Source organism: Penicillium canariense (assembly GCF_028826845.1).
Source record: "Penicillium canariense strain IBT 26290 chromosome Unknown utg000003l_segment0_segment0, whole genome shotgun sequence".
Lineage (NCBI taxonomy): Eukaryota > Fungi > Ascomycota > Eurotiomycetes > Eurotiales > Aspergillaceae > Penicillium > Penicillium canariense.
In genome coordinates this window covers 855,427-877,306 of record NW_026622730.1, presented here as the reverse complement: position 1 = coordinate 877,306, position 21,880 = coordinate 855,427, and the positions used below count along the sequence as shown (strand labels likewise).

General features: G+C 55.0%; 9 protein-coding genes across 9 annotated transcripts; 5 read left to right on the top strand and 4 right to left on the bottom strand.

Moving 5' to 3' along the window:
- Positions 1 to 319: 319 nt before the first annotated feature.
- On the top strand, positions 320 to 1,999 carry N7482_005170 (uncharacterized protein; the record flags this gene model as incomplete). Its single annotated transcript, XM_056687295.1, has 2 exons — positions 320 to 1,315; positions 1,391 to 1,999. 2 exons carry the CDS (start codon positions 320 to 322, stop codon positions 1,997 to 1,999), a joined length of 1,605 nt encoding a protein of 534 aa, XP_056542850.1.
- A 412-nt stretch (positions 2,000 to 2,411) lies between these two features.
- N7482_005169 (protein kinase COQ8) lies at positions 2,412 to 4,646 on the bottom strand (the record flags this gene model as incomplete). Its single annotated transcript, XM_056687294.1, has 1 exon — positions 2,412 to 4,646. The coding sequence occupies one exon, from the start codon at positions 4,644 to 4,646 to the stop codon at positions 2,412 to 2,414; it is 2,235 nt and encodes a 744-aa protein (XP_056542849.1).
- Positions 4,647 to 5,025: 379 nt separating this feature from the next.
- N7482_005168 (urease accessory protein UreF) lies at positions 5,026 to 6,044 on the top strand (the record flags this gene model as incomplete). Its single annotated transcript, XM_056687293.1, has 2 exons — positions 5,026 to 5,176; positions 5,236 to 6,044. 2 exons carry the CDS (start codon positions 5,026 to 5,028, stop codon positions 6,042 to 6,044), a joined length of 960 nt encoding a protein of 319 aa, XP_056542848.1.
- A 692-nt stretch (positions 6,045 to 6,736) lies between these two features.
- N7482_005167 (E3 ubiquitin-protein ligase BRE1) lies at positions 6,737 to 9,256 on the bottom strand (the record flags this gene model as incomplete). Its single annotated transcript, XM_056687292.1, has 6 exons — positions 6,737 to 6,910; positions 6,970 to 8,040; positions 8,103 to 8,647; positions 8,719 to 8,770; positions 8,831 to 8,974; positions 9,074 to 9,256. The coding sequence occupies 6 exons, from the start codon at positions 9,254 to 9,256 to the stop codon at positions 6,737 to 6,739; spliced, it is 2,169 nt and encodes a 722-aa protein (XP_056542847.1).
- A 344-nt stretch (positions 9,257 to 9,600) lies between these two features.
- On the top strand, positions 9,601 to 11,423 carry N7482_005166 (transcription factor TFIIIB subunit BDP1; the record flags this gene model as incomplete). The annotated part of the gene is made up of 2 exons (XM_056687291.1): positions 9,601 to 9,628; positions 9,694 to 11,423. 2 exons carry the CDS (start codon positions 9,601 to 9,603, stop codon positions 11,421 to 11,423), a joined length of 1,758 nt encoding a protein of 585 aa, XP_056542846.1.
- Positions 11,424 to 11,700: 277 nt separating this feature from the next.
- N7482_005165 (DUF1183 domain protein) lies at positions 11,701 to 12,666 on the bottom strand (the record flags this gene model as incomplete). Its single annotated transcript, XM_056687290.1, has 1 exon — positions 11,701 to 12,666. One exon carries the CDS (start codon positions 12,664 to 12,666, stop codon positions 11,701 to 11,703), a length of 966 nt encoding a protein of 321 aa, XP_056542845.1.
- A 248-nt stretch (positions 12,667 to 12,914) lies between these two features.
- On the top strand, positions 12,915 to 14,570 carry mmm1 (ERMES complex subunit MMM1; the record flags this gene model as incomplete). Its single annotated transcript, XM_056687289.1, has 2 exons — positions 12,915 to 13,018; positions 13,160 to 14,570. The coding sequence occupies 2 exons, from the start codon at positions 12,915 to 12,917 to the stop codon at positions 14,568 to 14,570; spliced, it is 1,515 nt and encodes a 504-aa protein (XP_056542844.1).
- A 293-nt stretch (positions 14,571 to 14,863) lies between these two features.
- On the bottom strand, positions 14,864 to 15,575 carry N7482_005163 (acireductone dioxygenase (Ni2+-requiring); the record flags this gene model as incomplete). Its single annotated transcript, XM_056687288.1, has 3 exons — positions 14,864 to 14,998; positions 15,084 to 15,455; positions 15,546 to 15,575. 3 exons carry the CDS (start codon positions 15,573 to 15,575, stop codon positions 14,864 to 14,866), a joined length of 537 nt encoding a protein of 178 aa, XP_056542843.1.
- A 217-nt stretch (positions 15,576 to 15,792) lies between these two features.
- Positions 15,793 to 17,936, top strand: N7482_005162 (tRNA modification protein MTO1; the record flags this gene model as incomplete). The annotated part of the gene is made up of 2 exons (XM_056687287.1): positions 15,793 to 15,908; positions 15,956 to 17,936. 2 exons carry the CDS (start codon positions 15,793 to 15,795, stop codon positions 17,934 to 17,936), a joined length of 2,097 nt encoding a protein of 698 aa, XP_056542842.1.
- Between the last annotated feature and the right edge of the window lie 3,944 nt (positions 17,937 to 21,880).

Sequence of the window (21,880 nt, the reverse complement as noted above, 5' to 3'; positions counted from 1 at the left end):
ATACCGGTCAAACGCCTGTAATGGAGCTGTCAAATATCGACCCGGGTCACCATGGATATCCACCATCCCATACTCATCTGACGGAGGCATACACATGACATCCCGCCTGATGGCCGACATCATCCTAATTTTTAGGCAGAGCTATAGTTCTTGCCCGGCCGGTGAACATAGACCTGTCTCGCTCTTTCAAACAGTTAACGGCTATATGGCTGTAATGATCAAGCTCAGTCTGGCTTCAGTAGCATCCAGATGGGGAGCAAGTGTCAATATTTACTAGGGGACTGCGGCGTTGTCGTCCCACGAGCGTTGGCTGTTCACGATGGGGACTTCACCACCGGCCAAAAATGGCCGTCCCATCTCAGATCAACTACTCAACCCTCCCCAGCTTTCTCAACCTCCACCACCAAATCCGGGCAACAAACAGCAGGCGCGCAAAACGCTCGATCCGAACATGTCCAACCCACGCCTTCTTGTCAATCGCGCCTGTATCTACGAGCGCCAGCTACCTGGTGATGCATATATCACCGCACACGTCGCAAGGCTCCAACATGGCTACTACGCCAGTAAAGCCGTCTCCGATAAAGATGCAGAGCATGTTGATTTCCTCGCTGTCAGTTTCGTCTTTCACGCTCCGCATACGCTTGCACACCGCTTCAAGTCGGCCACCATCAAAGCCGCCATCCGGGGTAGCCATGAGATTCCAACCTCTCCTCAATGCCCGCACGGCTATCCTCCCAGCAACCCGCGCTTCCTTATGCACGCACCGCACCTGATCTACGGCCATGTCTCTCCAGAGACCATGGAGTGGACCTTCAGCCTGGCTGGATCCCTGGGGATTTCAGAGACGCCCGTCAGCGCTAGCGTGATCCCTTCTGGCAGCACCAGCGCGCGATACCGACGGTACGAGATGATGCGCATCCAAGGCTCAGTCCGCACGCTTAAGAGCGACCGTGGTCATCAGTACGACGTTGAGGCTGGTGAGATCGTCTGGTCGCTGGAGGAGAACAATTTGCAGCGTACCGGCCTGCCGCGCGAGTTCACCTTCGTCATGCTCATCCAGAAACCCTCCGCCAAGAGCAAGCTCACGCTGAGCCTCGAAGTCGAGCCTGTCATCCAGGCTATGTTGGGCAGCTACCCGGGCTGGATTCTTGCGCTCAGTCCGTACCAGCCTCTGCCACGTCGCGGCGTCAACTTTGGCACTGAGATCGGGCAGCGATTTGAGCCTGCGGACTCGGCGCGTGGGTTCAATTTTGCTGCGCTGGAGAGTTCATTTGGTGATTACATCGCCATGCCGGGACGCAAGTATACTGGCCAGGTGAGTTTCGTTCTGGCACGGGACGGGAATTATGAGATATATACCTGGAGCAGAGACTAATATAGGCCCGCACAGATCGACTACCCTACCGAGACCCCAGTAGAGCCGGGCGGGAATTACCAGACCTACCCGCCATACGGCAACTTGGACGCTTTGCAGCAGATGCATTACAACGGCATGGTTCTCCAAAACAACATGCTTCAGTCGCAGCTAAACCAGTACCACTATGCGCAGACTCGGGTCCAGCCCAGGATGCAAGCGGATACCCTCAATGTCCACCACAACCTGGACAACGCTACTATCTCCCTGCTAGCCGGCTTTCGCTCATCCCCGGCTCCAGCCATCAGTCGCGTTTTCACCGAAGCGAGTGATTCTCAGGCTCGCATGGCCGGTACGACCACCGCTAGTAGCGGCGGAGGCTCGCGAATCCAGAGCTACGAGAATATTCGCGCCTCCATGCTGCGCACTGTCCACCCCGAGCTCCACTCGGATACCATCCAGTCATCGTCGACCGTTAGACGGGTGCAAGAGAAAGAGCGGACGGAAAAGAGTGGCTCACGGCAGCAAGTGATGCGCATGAAGAACCGCCCACTTTCGCCGGGGTTGATTGCGCGGTTCGCAGAGCAGGGTCGTCTTGAAGATGAGAGTGATGTTTACGAGAATGCCGAGGAGCAGTTGAGGTGATGTGCGATATTGAAATATGCATTTTCTGGAGTCTTGAAGCGCTTATCAGTGATTTGATCTTATTTGTTCCCCCCTCAAAGTTTGTACCTATTCTCGAAATACCCTTCGATTTTTTTTTCTTGCATTGTTTGTTTTCAGTTAAAGGAGCATGCTTCTTCTCTTTTGAGAAAATTTGCTGCACTGGATGCCGCTCTTGTATTACTATACTCGTACCTATACCGATGAGATCCACGCACATTGTAGTGTTCAGCTGAAAAAATGGTAGAGAAAAGACTGATTGAGATAATGAGGGGTGAATTCCCTTGCTTTTCGATAGTCAAACGCTATATGGTACATCTTTTCTATAATACATAGTAGATATGCAAAGCTCCCGTCTTCGTAGTTCACGCATCTGCGGCCCCCGAAAAAAAGGCTATTTCTGCTCGCCAAGATCCAACCCATTCGCCTGACCCTTGCGAACAGCCTCCACAAAAAGCTCCTTACAAGGCACACGACTTCCCAGCCGAGCACACAGCAAGAACGCACCACTTAGTTTGCGGTGCAGCGAGTACGTCTCCTCCGGCGGCGGCGCCAGACGCTCGCGGATCATCAGCGGGATCAACGCACGCACACGGTCGGTAATCGTCTGGTTCCGGAAGTCATACAGGTCCGGCGAGGAGAGCATAAAGGGCTCAGCAATGGTAACAATAGATGAGACGTGCGCGTCAGCCATGGCCTGCGACTCCATGCCGGTGAGGTATCCCAGTTGGACGGAGAGGTCGTGGCAGGCGGCGCGGTCGTTGCGGGAGGCAGCGACGAGCGTACGCACGTACATGGCGATGAAGTCTTGTGGGTACTCGCGCGAGGCACCAAAGTCGAGCAGCTCGAGGCGGTTTGTGCGCGCGTTGTAGAGGAAGTTGGTCCAGTTGGGGTCGGTCTGCATATAGCGGAACTCGGCGATCTCGCGGAGGCACAGGCGCATGATCTGGGTGCCGATCCAGTCGCGCTGCTCTTGGGTGAAATCTTGAATTTTGGTGACTGCTACGCCTTCTAGCATTTCCATGGTGAGGACTTGCTTGCCCGATGCTTCGGGCATGACTTCTGGGACGACGAAGACAGGATCGTCACGGAGGAGTTCGCGAAAGCGAGCGCCGCACTCGGCTTCGCGGAGGTAGTCACATTCCCAGGCGAGTTCGGTACGGGCATTGGCGATAGTCTTGTCGAGATAGAGGCCGCGGGGGAGGAGGCGGGACGCTGTGAGGAGGATGGAGAGGTTGCTCAGGTCGGAGTCAATGGAGTCGGCCACACCGGGATACTGAACCTTTACGGCGACTGGTTTGCCGGTACGTTTGAGGACGGCGGCGTGGACCTGGCCAATAGAGGCGGCGGCCATCGGAATCTCGTCGAAGGACGTGAAAAGGTCCCGCCAGTTAGGACCCAGGTTGTCGGCCAGGACTTTGTCGCGCTGCGATGCGGGCATGTAGTCGGCGCGGTCTTGGACACGCTGGAGCACTTGCTGGATTGGCTCGGGCAGCATGTTGGAATCCTGGATGCTCAACATTTGGCCCAGCTTGAGAGCAGCACCGCGCATCTTTGACAGCTTGGCCACGAGCCTTTCCATATTGCCGGCGCTGAACATGATCGAGCCGCTGTCTTGGTTGCCGGTGGCCCGTCGAACGGTCTCGGTGACGGCGCCAAATGCCATTGATGTCGCCAGTCCACCATACTGCCATAATCTACCAAGCCGAGAAGACGGTACCCGGGATTCCATCATCTGGTAAGGTGCGAGCTTCTCCCCTGTCACAACCTCGGCAGCAGGTGGCACCACATCATCTGCAACACTTGCTGCCAGTTCCTCCATCTCCTCGACCTCCGACTTGGCAGCAGTCTTTGTCTGAGGCTCTGGTGTTGCAGTCGCCTGACCTGGCTGCCCTACAAGCCTGTCTCTGTCCGGCGGCGGCCATTGTCTCTGGCCCGCCGGCGCCGGCGCCGACTTCCCCGCGAGCATGCGAGAAACTCTCGGACTATGGAAGAGACTCTGCATCATCTCCTCCGACAGTTCTTGCTGCTCAGCGAGGGCCTCTTGCCTTTCTGGGCCCGTCGCCGAGTGGAAGACATCGGCATTCAAGCCATTGTTCACACTTGTTTGGGTAGACCCGACAGCTTTTGGCAGCTTGACTCGGGGCAGGGCGGACAAGTCCGATGCGATCTCCTGCGAAGGTTGATAAAAGACGTCCTGCTGTGGACTGACGTTCAGGTTGTCCGGCTTCTCATTGCCCTGGTATTGTGCGGTCGTGGCCGGAATCTGGAATTCCGCCTGACGCTGCAGTCTCCGAGCCTCATCTGGGGCCGGGGAGGTTGTAATCGTGGTGGTCGGACGAGGGCTAGCGGGTTTGTCCGCCGATGGCTCGGGGGAGTGCGTTGTCGGCGACTGGGAAGGCGAGCTCGGCGGAGGTGGTGAGGGCTCGTCGTTGAAACGACGCGCCAACGCGGCAGCGGCTTGTGCGGTCAAGATCAGCCCCTCGGTCCGGTCCTTTATGCCCTTGGTCAGGGACGAGGTGCGTGTATAGACATCGAGCTGGTGCTGGCGGATGGCCAGGTGTTTGGCGGCGACAGATTTGGAGACATTGAGGAACTGGATAGCGTCCAGCAGCCTCCGGCCAGACATTGTCAAGTGTCACGACTGGAGACCAAGGTAGTGTGGATTGGTGGGGGAGGCTTTCTTATCGCATCGGGCAGAATAGCGCGGTGCCAGGGTGCAGTGTTTTCGATCGAGTAATGGGATCGAATCACCCGGAGACTCGTGAGTAACGGCAATGAATAATAGGAACGAATAAGATGAACGTGCCGGCTGGTAGTTGCTGATAGCGAATCCGCCGGGCGCGCGCGGCGGCCTCCGAACCCACCTTTTTCTGCCGATCGCCCGCAGATATAACTGCCTGCCTTATCAGCACCTGTGCATTGTTTTCTCGTCTTCTCGCAGTCTTCGACAAGGTTTCTAGCTGCGATTTCCCCAGATTATACCCCGGATTACCGTACAATATACAATGCTGCTCGACAACCCCCAACCGCAAGACCTCCAGTCCGAAATCGCGCAGCTCGAGGCCCGCCTGCATGACATGCGGGCCCAGCTCGATGCCTCCGAATGCCCTCCCGCTTCTCACGCCGGAGAAAAGACACCCTGGACCATGCCTTCAGGTGAGTGGTATCTGCCATGTACAACTAGCAGGAGCCATGTCCTAAGAACCGTTTGGTAGATATCCATAAGCACGACAATATCTGCAATACATTCCGCCCGAGCCTCGTCCGCTCCTCATCCCTCCACGCGCTCCTCCTTCTCTCTGACTCCGCCCTGCCATTGGGCTCCTTTGCATACTCCAGCGGGCTGGAGTCCTACCTCGCACATAATAAGCCTCTCCGGTCCAACCCCATCGCCTCCTTCCACTCCTTCCTCAAACTCTCTATCGCCTCCATCGCCAGCACATCCCTCCCTTACGTCCTCGCCGGCTACCGCGAGCCAGACACCCTCGAGACCCTCGATAATGACCTCGATGCCTCCACACCCTGCATAGTCGCCCAGCGAGCCAGTATCGCGCAGGGCCGCGCCCTAATTGGTGTCTGGGAGCGCGCATTCCGCGCCAGCTTCGCCGGCCCCGGTGCCACCGATACCGGCGCCGAGGTGGCAGTCACAGCCATGGACGACTTTTCAGATGCACTGAAGTCGTCCTTCGGCGAGGACAACGAATATGATCTCGGCCCTAAGGGCCACTTTGCACCACTGTGGGGAGTTGTCTGCCGAGCCACGGGCTTAGACCTGCAGCAAGCCGCATATATCTTTGTTGTGAACCACGCCAAGGCTGTTCTGAGCGCTGCAGTGAGGTCTTCTGTGATGGGACCGTACCAGGCGCAGAACATCCTGGCGAGCCAGACCTTGCAAGATACGATTATGAAGCGCATTGAGCGCGAGTGGGATACAAAGGTCGAGCAGGCTGGGCAGGTTGTTCCTGCTCTGGACCTGTGGGTAGGCCGTCACGAGCTGCTTTACAGCCGCATTTTCAATTCATGATTGCATAAACGAGCATATATACTAATGGGAGTTCACGAATGTACATACATAATTTAGATTAGCGAATATCATATTATTGATGATCGAAAGTCTTTTACAAACTCGTAACTTGGGAAATTGCGTCAGACGAGAATGTCCAATGAAGCTTAACTGAGTGGTGAAATTAGAATACAGTCTTCTCGAGATTTCACTAGCCCATTTGCCATAACTGCATGAGATTTTGCATTTGCATTCATCAAATCCCCTTTTCCCCGGCCCAAATGTAGTATTCCTACATGACAGACAAATCTAGAGCCACAAGCCGCTGGGAAAAATCCAGTGCACCTCCCGGAAAATGGGGTATCCAAAGAGAGCATCGCCACTTCACTCAACGGCCCAGCGCCTCAGAGAAAAAAGAGAATAGGTAGAGAAAAAAAAAGGAAGAGAAATCCGACATATGCGATGACCCGAATGCGATCGCATGAACAAAACCATAAATGCTCTGAGGGTAAAGACCAGAGCAGAAAACTCATCAAACGCCGGCCCAACCTGTCCTGCTAAAACCAGCCACCAAACACCGCACCATGGACCTGTCCGAAAGTGACCACTAAAAGGAGGATAGGGTGGAAGAAGGGGGCAAAGAAGAAAGTGAACAGGGAAAAGAAAGGGATGTTATAATACATGAAGAGAATTTTGAGGGGAAGGGAGAGAGATCAGAGGGTAATGTGCATGTGGTCGTTGCTTCCGAAGGATCGGTTGCAGTTGGGACACTTGCGGGAACGAGAGGTGAGGCGCTCCTCAACGCAGTCCTTGCAGAAGACGTGACCGCAAGTTTTGATAACTGTGTTCTTAAAGTTGCGGCGGCAGACCGTGCACAAGGCGAGTGTCTAGAAAGAAGGTTAGTGGGCCCTCCTTCAAAGCATAAAGTTGGTGCGCGCAAACTTACCCGTAGCATCTCATATTCAGAGGAGTTGTTGCCAAGGCTCTTGTTCTTCCAGTTCTCCAGGCTCTTTTTGGTATCTGAGAGTGACTGTTTCAAGCCTACGATCTCCGTCTCCGCTTGACGTAGAGCAGTCGATGTGTTGCCCAAAGTCGCGTCCTTAGAGCTTGAGAGTGACTTTAACTCAGCAACCTGGTTCTTCAAGCCCTCGATAGCAATGGTGCTCTCGGTCAACTGCTGTTGGGTGGCACGGTGCTTTTCCAGAGCAGAGTTCAAGGCCTCCTTCGTCTCACTGGCTTGCTTATCCATGTTGGACAACAAAGATCTTGTTGCAGCCTCAGACTCCTTCAATTGGGAGACAATATCCGATGTCTTCGAGTTCTGCATTCGAAGTGTGCGAACCTCCATATCGCGGGCCTCCTTGCTCTTCATAGCAGCAAAGTACTTCTGATCTGCTTTCGACTTCTCCGCGGTCAACCGCGCTACCTTTTCTTCCAGGGCACCAAAGTCCGTCACCTTCTGGGAGGCCAAGGCCGAGAACTTCTTGTACGCATTTTGCATGGAGGTCAGCTCGGTGTTGAGCATGGAATATTGGCGTTCCAAGCTAGTGTACTTCGAGCGAAGCTCGTCGAGCGGCATGTCATCCACATCCTCAGGCGCCTTAGATCCCTCGATCTGTAGCCGCAACCTCTCGATCTCGGACTCCAAAGCTGTGATCCGGGCTTCTCTGGCGTCAGCCAGCTCCTGTAACTTCGCACCAGTGGTTTTCTCCTGATCCTGCGCAGCCTTTCTCATTTGCTGATCTGCCAAAAGTTCGTCGCGAGCATTTCGTATCCGTGCCAAGTCGGTCTCGGACCTCATTAGTTGCGCTTCCTTTTCCGCAATCATGCTCTGAGATTCCTCCTCCACCTGCAATTTGTATGCAGTTCTTTCGGAACGATACTTCTCAGCTTCCTCGCGAAGTTGCACATTTGTCGCCTCCAGGTGGTTGATGCGCTTGACAACGTCGTCATACTGTGATCGCAATTGTTTGAAAAGATCGGTATGGGCGTAATCATCGTCTGTAAGTTTCGAATACTGAAAGTCAATATTGTTAGCTGGTGGTATTCGACATGATATAAGAAGAAAGGAAAAGCTACCTTCGTCTTAAGTTCGGTGATCTGACCAAGCAGGTTCGCATTTTCAGCCTCCAACTTCCGTAGCTGTTCCTTTTGCTTCTCCGAGGTCGCACTAAGCTTATTGTTGGTTTCCTCCAACTCGGTACTGCGCTCTCCCACTGGCGTTCCACCATTGGCTGGGGATGATTCTTCGCGTTTTGCCTGTGCACCCTCCGAGCTAGGTCGTTGCCCACCCATCATAAATTGTTTCTCTAGTTTGGCAACAGTCAAACTCCTTGCCCGGTCAAGTTTCTTTTCGGCCACCATATACCGGAGCGAGGCGGCCTCCAGGCTTTCTTCGAGTTGTTGCTTTTCGGCGAGAGTCTTTTCCAATTCAGCGATTGTTACTTTCTCCTCCGCAAGCTTCTTTGCTAATTGGCTCTGCAACTCAGTCACATCGGGAGACAGATCGGCCAATTTTGATTGAAAATAAGAAATGATTTCGCGAATGTCATCCGTCCTTGACTTCAGATGCCCCTCAAATTCTTCGACATCTTCGAATTGAAGCGAGCTTTTGAACACCGGTTCTGCCGAGATTGTCAGTCCTGCCTTCCAGCGTACACTCTGTGATCGAGGGGATAACAAAAGGCAGACTAACCTTTGAGCGCTTCCTGTGAGGATCCTAGAATTGTTTTCACCTCGTCAATCAACTTTAAATGGGGTTAGCTTTGGCCCGGGGCGGAGTCGACAGAGGAGAGGGATGAACTCACTTGACTGAACCAGGCATCAATAGCACGGAGGTGGCTGTCATGATAGGCAGCAGCCTTGGACATCTGGTTGACCCGCGACTCCAAACCAGCTTTTTCCCGCTTGAATTCTTGCAGTTGGCGCAGGATCGCATCCTTTTGGAAACGCTGTACCGAAAGCACCTGTCAGCATCTTCTCCCTCGAACGCGACTCTGGCAACAAATATTCGCGGTCGTCCAAAATGATAAGGTAGAGCGACTACATACCTCCAAATCATCTTTCCACGGCATATCCGCATCTGGGTGAGGCTTGCTCCCACCGTTGACGGTGGTCGCCTGCTTCTTTAAAGGCGGGGCCGAGTCATTGCTGTCCGCGGCAGGCCTTTTCCGGTCTTCCATCTTGACGAGACCGGACTCTGAAGACACAACGGGGGGTTCGACGGCCGGCATCAGTGGCTAGACTGGCATGGGAGAGGGGGTTTTCGATCACCGCCGAACCGTCGGTCCAGTCAGCCACAGACTTAACACCGCGACCGGAGCCAAATCTGCTGACAAAAAAACTGGGACGAGTAGCAAACGGCAGGGTCAAGGAGAAGGTGACGCCGAGGGGAGACGATCACCGGACTGGGGTAGGATTGGGATGGTTAAGACTGAAGGAGTTGAAGACAGGAGGATTTTCAACGAGGTTTAGGGTGCCGCTAGCGCCTCCCACGTGACTATGAATCCACTTCCCCGGCGCGACAACTTTTCTCGATCTTGACCTCACCCCACCGTCCTCCCAGGAATGGACAACCATGAAGTCCTTCTCGAGCTCGGCAGTTAGTAAGTGGCATCAAGAAAACACCTCACATCTTCCAGATTCCTTTCTCTGACTGTACTGGTTGCAGATAAATCGGGCAAGAAGTTTGCGCCGAAGGCGCAGCCCCGCCGCGGCGCGCCCGGCCCTGCTGCGCCTGCGCGAAGGCCCAGTGCAGCTCAGCAGTCTCAGGCGCAAGCTGCGCAGGCTCAACAACAGGAGAAGGAAATTACAAAATCAGTTCCGCCGCCCTCTGTGTCGTCCGCAGAGCCTGAGCACCCTGTGACAGAGGCAGCTCCGGCTGCGATCGCAGATTCGACCCAAGCAGCACCAGTCGCCTCGAAATCAGCAACCGCTATCCCGATTCCCCTTCCAAAACGCAAAGTATCGATTTCCAAAACCGTTCCCGATGCGGCAGTTGCACCTGCAATCACCTCTACCAGCATACCTGACACTCCACCATCCTCCCGCACTTTGTCCACCGAAGCGTATGTGGTACCTTCAATCGAAGACGATGCTCCGCAACCGACATCAGTAGGAGTTACCGCCGAAGCTGCCGCAGCACCGCTACCTACAGACGATAGCTTTTTCCCAGATGAAGCCCTCTCTCCCCGCCAATCCGTGTCGGAACCTCAAGTCACACCCTCTGCTCCGGTTGCAGGTCGACCTTTGAAATGGGCAAAGAAAACATCTGAGATCACCGGAACACGTGGAAGGGGCCCTGTGCATGCTATTGCTCCCCCTGCCCCATCCACGGCGTCGAGCGAGACGCCCGGGGGATCCCTGGTACCCGTGACGCCAGAGGCGAGTCAAGAAACCGCGAAAGGCAAAAAGCGAAAGGCATCCAAGGCCTCTACTTCAGATGCTGGCCCTGACTCCGAGAAGTCCAAGCGTCGCCAGAGGAAGCGCGAACCGACTCCTGAAGGCGCAGAGATGGTGGAGATTCTACCTAATGTGGTCAGGATGTCGGAGCTTTGTAAAGATCTAAAGACCGGTAGAAAGTCGAAGCGCGAGACCGAATTGCGCAAGTTGGAATTGGAGGAACAAGAACGCAAGCAAAAGGCGCAGGAGGAAGGCTCGACTACCGCAACGCCGAAGAAAACGAATAATCCAGATGCCAACAAAACCGACCGGCTTCAGGATCTCAAGCCCCAATCCGCTGGCCCGGTCATGCGCATTGTGAATGGCGAGATTGTGCTGGACAATGCCTCACTAGAGGTGGATCGTCATGCCGACGCGGCACGAACTGCAGGAGACCTTGAAGACGTGGTGGAAAACCAGCTTACCCGCAAAGTCAACCAGGCCACATATGGCAAACGCACCAAGACCGAAGCGTGGGACGAAGAGATGACCGATCTCTTCTACCGTGGCTTGCGCATGTTCGGCACTGATTTTATGGTTATCAGCAAGCTGTTCCCGGGGCGCTCTCGCCGCCAGATCAAGCTGAAGTTCAACAATGAAGAGCGCAAGGATCCCCAGCGGATCAAAGATACTCTTCTTGGACCGCGCGAGACCATCGATATCGCAACCTACTCAGAGATGACCAACCAGGTTTATGATGATCCCAAGATCATTCAGCAGGAACTTGATGACGAAAAGAAACGTATTGAGGAGCAACACGAGAAGGAGAAAAAGCTCCAGGAAGAAATGATGCGCAATCCAACTGGCGCGGGCGCCGACGAGAACGCTACCTCGAATGGCGACAAGGCCAACGGCGTCACGATCAAGGGTAAACGGAACAGCAAGAGGAACTTGAAGAACGCAGCCGGTGGAGGTACAGAAGAAGTCCTTGGTTCTATCGACGATATTCCAATGGCTTGAATCGACTTGAATGTTTACAAAGCGGGGCGTTCTGCGAATTTTGGAGCTTGGGTTACATCTACTGGGATCGAGTCTATGGATTTTTTTGGCTTTTTTTCTTGATTCACCGAATGAGATACACACTGGTGGGCCTTGGTCACGGCGACGGCGTTTTTGTCTACGTGCTGTATAGAGGTAGAGTGTTTGAAATCAATTGCTTCTATTCCGTTCAGACTGATGGTAAGCTTGTTATCCACAGTTTTTGGGTCTCAAATACATGTCGTTCGCGAAGACTCGACTACCTACGCCGTGTCGATCCAAACCCAGTACTGGTTGACGTGGTTGAGAAAGACGGCGACGAACGAGTCTGCGAGCTTCCCTCTCCGGAGTTATAGTTGTTGGTGTTGGTGTTGTTGTTTGCTGCCCGCCGTCCCAAGTGATAAGCAGCTGCAGCGCCGCTCGCAGCTCCTGTCCAGAAACCTGGTCTCCAGCCCTGTGCAGCAGGCCGACTTCCAGATCCCCAGCTGGGACTGTCGTCAGAACAGCCACTGCTGTAGGGAGGAGGCGGTCCTGGATAATAGCCATCACCGCCGCCGCCGCCTCCCCCTCCTCCTCCCCATCCCCATCGTCGTCCAGGCGTCCTGTCCCCCCGATTCCTTCGCAGACCAAAACAATCGGCAAGCATTCGGCCAACAATGAACAGGAAGACCGCAGCAAAGATGCCGAAGAAGATGAGGTCTCCTATGGACTCCACAACGCTCTTCCAGCCCCACCCAGAGGACTTCTTCGCATTGCCCATCAACTGAGACCAATCGTAGCCGTTGCGGGCCTTTCCGAACCTTTTCTCGCCTTGTTCCGTGAGGAGCATGCGGTATTCAACCCCGCAACTGCCTTTGAGCACCCATTTGTCCTCAGAGTTTCGGTATCCTTCGCAAACGACGTCCGTTGCGCCGAGCTTGAACTCGGGTGGCAGCGGGGCAGAGCATGTCCATTGTACATCCTCCGCGTCATAGTCGTAGCCCTCATTCGCACAGCGCATCACCTCAATCTGGTAGAGATCGCATATTTTTTTAGAGGGACCTATGCAGCTCAACTGGGGGATGGCAGACACGCGGCGAGAGGTCGTTTCGCGGTTGGCACGTAGCGTTAGGGCTTGGACGTTGGACAGCAGAATAGCGTCTTTGCCTGGTGGTTTCTGAGATCTATCGCATACTGCCGGCGAGGATAGAAGCAGCGTCGCAACTGCTGGGGCAAGCCAGTGCATAGTGGTGTAACTAGCTCCAGGAAAATTTTGAGAATGTAGGAGTTGCTAAGGACTTAATCGCTTGGGTTAGTTAGAATCCAGTGAAAAGGTCCAGTTTTGTCCTTTGCTGCAGGCAGCAAGCTTGTCATTGAAAAGAGCCCTAAGAAAGGAAGCTGCAGTGGCGTGCCAGTCGCGACGTCCAGCGTGTCCTGAAAGTCACCCCAGTCACGCCGATAAGCGATAAGCCACGGCCAAGAGAGATCCACCCGATGCCGAAAGTTGGAACCAACCTCCTCCAGTTCCCACTTTACACTTCGGGATGCCTCACGAACAGGGGCTCGCCGACCGCCGCTGACGATGGTGCTGCAACAACGTGCGTGCAATGCTTGCAATTGTCCGGACCTTGCTGACGATTCTTCCAGACGAGCCCGCGCCAGTCGCGCCCCAGTCCTCGTACGACCACCTGAAACCATGGTGAATCTAGATCGCTAACCCGATCCCCCTCCTTCTGCAGATTGTCTTTCACGCAGGGCTTCCTTCTCGGGCAGCTCTCCGTCGTCCTTCTCATCGGTGCCTTCATCAAATTCTTCATCTTCGGCGAGGCCCCGCCGCCCCCGTCGCGCGGGCTATCCAACCGCACAACCCACCGCCGCTACAGCTCCGTCTACAGCCCCCCGCAAGATAACCAGAAGACCCTCCGCGAGAAGCCGTCCACGTCCAATGTCCTTCGCCCAGTACCAGCTACCTCTACAAATACACGCTCGATCCTACGCAAAACCTACTACAGCGCTATCCCTACCAACCCATCCAAACATGGCCGGCACCGCATGCACCACTCTTCCCACCAGCCTGAATCGCTGGACTGGTTCAATGTCTTGATTGCACAGACGATTGCACAATATCGACAAACGGCATATTTGCTGAAGGATTCGCCGACATCCTCGATTCTGAGCTCCCTTACCGCGGCGATGAACAATCCCGAGAAGAAGCCGTCCTTTATAGAGAAAATCAACGTCACGGATATATCGCTTGGAGAGGAGTTTCCGATTTTCAGCAATTGCCGAATTATTACAGTCGACGACCCCAATTCAGATGGGGGGAGGCTGCAGGCGTTGCTGGACGTTGACCTCAGCGACGACAACCTCTCCATCGCCGTGGAAACGCAGTTGGTCTTGAATTATCCTAAACCACGCTCGGCCATCCTTCCCGTTGCATTGTCGGTTTCTGTTGTCCGATTCTCGGGAACCTTATGTATCTCGTTGATCCCAGCAACAACTGAACCGCTCCACACGCCCGCGACATCACCCACGCCCCCTGCAGCCGAGGCCGCCGCGAGACCCAGCAACGTCCCTGGCTCTCCAGATTCCGGTGCTGCGCAGGACGACACCCAACCTAAGAGCAGCCCGAGAAGCAATGTCGCATTCTCTTTTCTCCCCGATTATCGACTCGATCTCTCTGTGCGTTCGCTTATCGGTTCTCGCAGCAGGCTGCAGGATGTACCTAAGGTTGCGCAACTTGTCGAAGCCAGAGTACATGCCTGGTTCGAGGAACGTGTCGTAGAGCCCCGAGTCCAGGTCGTTGGGCTTCCAGATCTGTGGCCCCGCATGGGTCGGACGGGTGTGCGAACAGGCGAAGAATCTGACGCGGGATCTACTGCCCCACCACGGAGTGCCGGCTCAACAGAAGCTGGAGGACCGCTTCGGTTCTCTGATGATCTCACCCGCGAATCAGAGGGACTGCGCTTCCGTGGAGGATTGGACGCACGGTTAGGTCTCGGCGCAGGCTCGCGCAGCAGCAGTTTCAACGTGGACATGCGCGGTTTGCGAAGTTCGAGTATGACCCGGCAAGACAGCGGTGACGCCGTAAGCGACCAGTTCGAAATGCCTGGATCCATGCCGGGTGGGGTATCTGCGCCTCGAGACTGATGCAATGCCCTTGTATAACGACCAACCTCCTTTTTCTACAACTTCAGCATATTGTAGCCTTGACTCTTCCTCTCCAATGTATACTTTAAAACAAACCGACGCCATGAGAGACACAAGCTAGAAATATACCTCCTCCGTTTCTATAGTGTATATGTGCATGAGCTACTCAAACGTGCATAAAGTGCTTTGGAGCAGATCGAATTAGAGATTCAGCCTCCGTTCCATCGCAAGCCGTTAATCAATTTAGTCATCAAACATCGCGGACCTCGTAAGGACAAGTGGGCGCGAACACTCTAGTTCACAGCCGCAGTGGGCTGCAAGACGGTCTCCACATAGTTCTTCCGGTGCGGGTTCACATCAACCTCAGCGCCACGGTTGAGCGGCGTCCACTTGGGCTCGTCCTGGAAGAGGCGCATAGCCTTGACGTACTGTAAAGCATCGTTATCATGTCAGCCATGGTATCCAATATAGAGATTTAATCTCACAAGGGGTAGTTCAAACGGAACCACATACGTTCTGAGCGTCGGTCGTGAACCGATGGTAAATGCCAGCAGGGAGAATGATCAGATCATTCTTGACCAGATCGATGCGGATCCACTCGTCCTCCTGACCGCGCACATCAAAATAGCCCTCACCATCCACAATATACCGGATCTCCTCATCCTCGTGTAGGTGCTCTGCGAAGAACATCTTCACCTTCTCCTCATAGACATCACCCATAGTCTGCGGGGAAACGCAGATCTGGTCGCGGTTCTTGTAGCCGCGATCTTTGGCAATACTGTCGACGGAATCAATGGTCGGGCAGTGGCGGTACAGGACACCAAGGGACGCAAGCTTCTCTTCGGAGACGGGGCGGCCGGAGTCGTGCGGCTCACGCTGGTCGCCCTGATTGTCCATAGTTAGCATACGTATGTTCAGTTGCGTCATCGGAAGGCCCTCGATGATCCCAATGCGGGACGAGCCGTAGGTACTTACCGGCTTGTTGTCGTACCAGTAGGCCTTCATTTTGAAACGTCCCGGGACTGTGATACAGGGAAAGTAGTGTACAAAGGAGGATCTAGGTGAGAATCTTAGGAATCCGTGGCTGAACTTCTGCAGCCCCGCAATTGGCCGATTGCGCGACCGAATTATGTCATCTCTTATCAGTCACGTGGCTGGTCGATATTTTTGTCTTATCGCTGATTGAAGCCGGGCGGTTTCTCGTCGACAGTCGTGTTGTTCGATGCATTCCGCCATGGCTTTTAGGGCACGCCCAGTGGCCTTTCTGCGCCAGCGCATTGGGTCCTGCCGGTTGGTGGGCAGGACCCGCGGACTGGCAACGGTATCTGATGGCGCGCAGTGAGTAGTGTCCCCTTTCCCCATATCTCTCACTATCGCTGATCAAGTTTTCTTCGAGCCGGAAATAGACCTTACGATGTTGTCGTCATTGGAGGCGGTCATGCCGGATCAGAGGCATGCGCCGCCGCCGCTCGCTCTGGCGCGCGCACCGCACTGGTGACGCCGTCGCTGTCGAATATCGGAGTCTGCTCGTGTAATCCCAGTTTCGGCGGAATCGGTAAGGGCACAATGATTCGCGAGGTGGATGCCATGGATGGTGTTGCGGGACGCATTATCGACAAAGCCGGCGTTATGTTTCGGGTCTTGAACCGCTCCAAGGGCCCGGCCGTGTGGGGACCGCGTGCGCAAATCGACCGCGATCTGTACCACAAGCATATGACGGAGGAATTGGTCAATACCCAGGGTCTCAGCATTGTTGAGGGCAAGGTCGCTGATATTGTGATCTCGAAGGAGGAATTGGATAACAACCCTGGTGCTCAGGGCAAAATCGTTGGCGTCCGCTTGGAGTCGGGTGAGGTAATTCCTACCGGCCGGGTGGTTATCACGACGGGGACCTTCTTAGGGGGTGAAATTCACGTTGGACTGAAAAGCTACCCCTCGGGACGAATGGGCGAGGCCCCGACCTATGGTCTGAGCAAGTCTCTGCGTGACGCTGGTTTCCAGCTGGGCCGCTTGAAGACAGGAACCCCGCCCCGGTTGGACTCGAAGTCGATTGATTTCTCGGCTTTAGAGATTCAGCGAGGTGACTCACCCCCGATGCCCTTCTCCTATCTCAATTCGACCGTCGAGGTTGGCGATGAGGGCCAGCTTACATGCTGGTTGACCCACACCAACGAAGCATCGCATGAGATCATCCGGGCCAATCTGGAGAATTCTATACATATCAGGGAGACAGTCCGGGGACCACGCTACTGCCCATCCTTGGAGTCCAAGATCATCCGATTCAAGGATAAAACACAGCATCAGATCTGGCTCGAACCAGAAGGCTTCGCACCTAACAACGTGATCTATCCGAACGGCATCTCGATGACTGTTCCCGAGGATGCGCAGTACGCTATGTTGCGAACTGTCCGCGGGCTGGAAAATGTCCGTATGCTTCAGCCAGGCTACGGAGTGGAATATGACTACATTGACCCTCGCAACCTGCGACCAACGCTCGAGACCAAGCTGATCAGCGGTCTGTACTTGGCTGGCCAGATTAACGGCACAACGGGCTATGAGGAGGCAGCCGGACAGGGTATCATTGCCGGCATTAATGCCGGTCTGGCCTCGCAGAACCGGCAGCCGATGACCCTCACCCGCTCAGACGGGTTCATTGGTATCATGATCGACGACCTGATCACCAAGGGAGTATCCGAGCCGTACCGGATGTTCACGACTCGAAGTGAATATCGCATTTCCACCCGCTCTGACAACGCCGACCTGCGCCTTACCCGTATGGCTCGCGATGCCGGGGTCGTGGGCGACAAGCGCTGGCAGCATTTCAGCGACACCGAGGCCCAGATCCAGGAATTGCAGTCCCTTCTGGAAAATACGAGACTATCCTCGACCGCCTGGTCTCGCAAAGGCTTCAAGGTCCGCGCCGACACTTCCATCCGCTCCGCTCTGGACATCCTTTGTCTCGACGGGGCAGATATCAACACCCTGATTCCGCACATGGACGCCGCTCCCGGAACAGCGTACAGCCCAGCATCATTCGCGCCGGAAATCCGCACCCGCGTCGCCATCGAAGGCCGCTACGCGCCGTACCTGAAACGGCAAGAGAAGATGGCCCAACGGTTCCAGCAAGATGAGAACTTGCTTTTGCCTGCGGACCTCGACTACAGCACGATCTTCGGTATCAGCAATGAGGAAAAGCAAGCGCTTGAGCGTGTGCGTCCTTCTAGCGTTGGTATGGCAAGACGGATCGAAGGCGTCACGCCTGCCGGTGCGCTTCGCCTGCTGATGCATGTGCGGAAAGGCCGCGGGTTCACCAAGGAGATATCCGAAGACTCTGCCCTGGCAGAGGCTTTGGGTTCTTCGCCTTGAAAACTGGGGTGGCTCGCCTTTTGATATTTTAGCATAGCGCTGCACATTCATGGCGCTGGGATTGAAGCTGTACATTAGAGATTTGATTTAGATGGATACGGGGTCTGCTTTTTGTATGTATTCTAGTTAATTGTTATTCGTCTTATTCCTCTGCAGTACATAGCACGAAGGAGCAAAATAAGACACCTGTATACCACGATGCAATATCCATATTATCACTGGTCGGTACTTCAAACAGCTCTTGTGCTTGTGCAACCGATCTATAATCTAAATGCCCACAGGATGCTGGTCCGCCATATCGAGCAGTTCGACTTTGACTTCGACTCCGCCGAGAGCCCTAAACAGTGACTAGAGTACAGTATATACTTCCTATACGCAGCGATACGGAAGCACGGCTAACACAATATCCTCTCCTCCCACTAGGTTGACCTGTCACATCTATCCCACCTTCCGCACCTCCTCCCCAAAGTCAGCACAGCATGGTGAGCTCCCAGCCCAAAACCCCGGGGCAAACTCAAACCCCCCTGGAAAAAGCAAAGAAAACTTCACAAGGCAGCCCCCGTACATCCCACGCTCTTCCCCAGAACCCAGCACGCGAAAATCCCTAGCCGCGTGAACGCCCATACCCCCAGACTGGAATCCAACGCAAGGGGCGCCAATCGCATCAAAGCAGGGATGTGCATGCTGCAGGACTAGCGAGGATGGGCCTGAGCCTGAGCCCGGGTCCGAGTTTGAGCCTGGCAATCATACTCGTCCTGGAGGGCGTGGGCCCTCGCTAGCTGCTTCTCTAGGGGGGCGCATGAGCAGCACTGATGTGCTGGGCTAGTGATCCGGTCTGGGTTACGGTTTGTGGCGCATTGCTTGCAGTTTGTTTATCTCTTGCCCTGGTTCATGCAGGAGGGGATGGGACTGGGACTGGGACTGGTACTGGTGATCTGTCGCTGCAGGAAAATCACGGGCAGAGTACACAGTACACTACACTATGTGCTCCGTCCTGGGGATTATCTTTATCGTCTGATTCAACCGGGACAGAATCCCTGTTCTTGTTTCCTGGAACCCGCTAGACGGGACATGCATGGACTATGAATGTCGGCTGTTTACCGTCGATCTTGCACTTATGCATGCCCATGGCCATGTCCATGTCCATGTCCACGCCCATCAGCAGGACACGACACCAGGCAGAGGGAGAGGGAGTCGGGTTAGCTAGGGAGTCGGGTTCTAGGGTATTTCGGGTCATTCTTGGAAGGTGCATGTTTACCGATCGGGCCAATGATCGACCTGCCGGCTCTTTATACCGTCATGTACTCCGTACGGAGTAATGCATCACTGATCAACCGATCAACCGTGACCAGGAGCGCGAGATGCACTGCTTAGTGGGTCATTCTGAAAAATGGGAACTTGAGTGATGGAGTATGTATCCCATGCATCATTGTCCGTCTCCGTCTAGTTGCGCTGATGCTGATAGCCCTGTACAGGGATATCCTCGAGGACGTGCCGCGGTCTTGGCCAGTACGGTGGACAGGAAGTCGCCTGCACAGATAGCTCACACCGAGCAGAGGTAGTCTGATTGTCGATGCACACTGCACACTGTACGCGTCTGCGCTGCACTCCACGGCTCCAGTAGCACGCATCTTACCTGGAACCAAGCCGTTGGGACGAATCCCCACGACTTACGACTAGCAGATACGAAGCACAGAGGGGGCCTGTTAATGAAGCGCATTATCATGTCATCTGTCATCTGTCATCTGTCATCTGTCATCTGTCATCTCACGTCTTGGAAAGAGGGATCCTACCACGCCGATTATTCCAGACGTGCGGTCGACTCGACTCTAACCGTCGACTTCCGTGTTTGACACCCCATACCAAGGTGATGACAGCTTGCGGACGTTTGTCCGACGCGAGACGGCGGGCGTGTTCCGTGCGCGGGATGCGTCGCACAAGGTGTGCGTTGGACACGAGTTCCGCGGCATTGGAATCTGACGCTGTCGCGCCACATGGTGCGTGGGGGTTGGGCTACAAGGAACGAGCTGCAGGATCTGGGAAGCGGTTTTTTTTGCTTTTTTGGGGGCCGGGGGGAGGTGATAGCAGAGTGCATAGTACAGCTTCCTTTTTCCTCGAGAATGAGATCGAGAGCTGATCCTTGGGTGCCTAGTGTCTAGTTGCCTCCGTCTATAGACATGGCTGAGACTAGATCGGGGGACTAACGGATGGGGGGATGATAATTCCACCTTACCATAAACCTATTGTAGCTAACATCCCGCAGCTACTTCGTACTAGTCGACCATGAGCCCAGCTAAGCTAAGCTAACCTACCTGCCTAGCCGGGGGAGGTCTTTCGCAAGAAATTATAGTTTACGCTTTGCGGATTACACTTTACAGTTTAACACGATCCCGAAGGAGTGGTTCGCGCCCGGGGGTATTGCAACGCGTTGAGTAATCTATAATTAACAGGCATCGAGCCGTAGGGCCAGAAACAACCCAATCCTTCTCCGATGTACATGTCATTATGACCACCCCTGGATCTATCCCCATCGCACTAGCCCCGAAGCCCGCGCCGAGCACAGCTTCTCCTGTACACCAGCTCCTTCACGGGGCTCGGCACATCTCCGAGCAGCACCCCCCTCACCGAGTGGCTCCCTAGCACCGAGAATGGAATAAATAGACGATCGCGACGATCCAGGATCGCAGACCCCCTCCGATCGCTGGCGCTTCGGCGGCGGGGCAATGGTGGTCCGAATCTTTCCAGTGGAGAGAGGGCCGAGTCAATGCCACGACCGATTCCGTTTCGATGCGCGAGGCTTGTCTGCCCAGGACTATACCGCTCCTCCATCGGAAGATTGGCGGGGCTCTAGCGTGCGGGAGACCCTACGCGGAGCCGGGTTGGGGTCCCTCGACCGAGTCCAGGTGCATGAGCTCCTCTGAACGGAGTAGCTACAGTAGGCTGGGTCCCCCTGCTGAGACCTACCTTCAGTAGGCAAACAAGCGACGGCACGGCCAAGCAGGCCCAAGCCCGACAGAGCCCTTTTTCGGAGCCGACGCATGGACGGTGGAATGTTGTTCGGGCCTGTTTTCTGTTTCGATTTGTTTCCCATTGGCTTTTGGCCCCAATCTTCCCCTTCCTTCGCGCGCTCAATGCTCCAGCTCGGTTCGCTTCACATGCTTTCCTGCGGGCTTTGCGCAGGCACCTGCATCAGGATTTCAGGGATTCACGGATCCGGGGATCCTGGTCGGCCCCCTGCCCCTTCCTTTGCCTTGTGCTTTTGTGGCCCTGGTTCATGCACCTAGAGCCTAGAAACGTTAGAGCTGGCACTGGACTGGTGGAGTACTGTCGATATTAGACGTTGGGACTGGCAGGCCAGGTACGGAGTCCAGTGGGGTAGTGCGATTGCAGGAGTTCTAGAGGTTGGTCTTGCGGTATCGCACCGTGCGCGGTGTTCTATGGATGGATTCGCTCCTCAATGCGTGCGAGGGAGAGTATGTCGCGCATCGCGATCAATGTACATTGTATGCTGGGCGGAGACCAGAAACCATGGCGCACGCGTCTGGTCTGCTGACTCGAGTCGGAACCAGAGACCCCCCTCCTCCGTATGGACTCCGTTCCTCGCCGCCATAGTCCGCAAACTCGCACTTAGATTGTCGATAGAGAGCAGCCGTCGCGCTAAACCCTCGGAGCACGCGGACAAGCCATGACAGCGACAGCGGCCAGACGACCTCTACCCGTTACCCAGTGGGGCTCGCACTCGGACCCAGACAAAACACAAGAGACAGACACCCCCATGGCTAGACCAGACCCGGCTAGCGCCGTGAAGAGCTCTTGTCGCTGGCGTGTCCGGCACAAAGAGGCGAAGATCATCGCAGACCCTGCCCGGGCGTGCGGGATTTCTGCTCGCACGCTAGAACGAAAAAGAACGGCGACTGCAGGACGGGCCCAGCGCCACCGCGCAC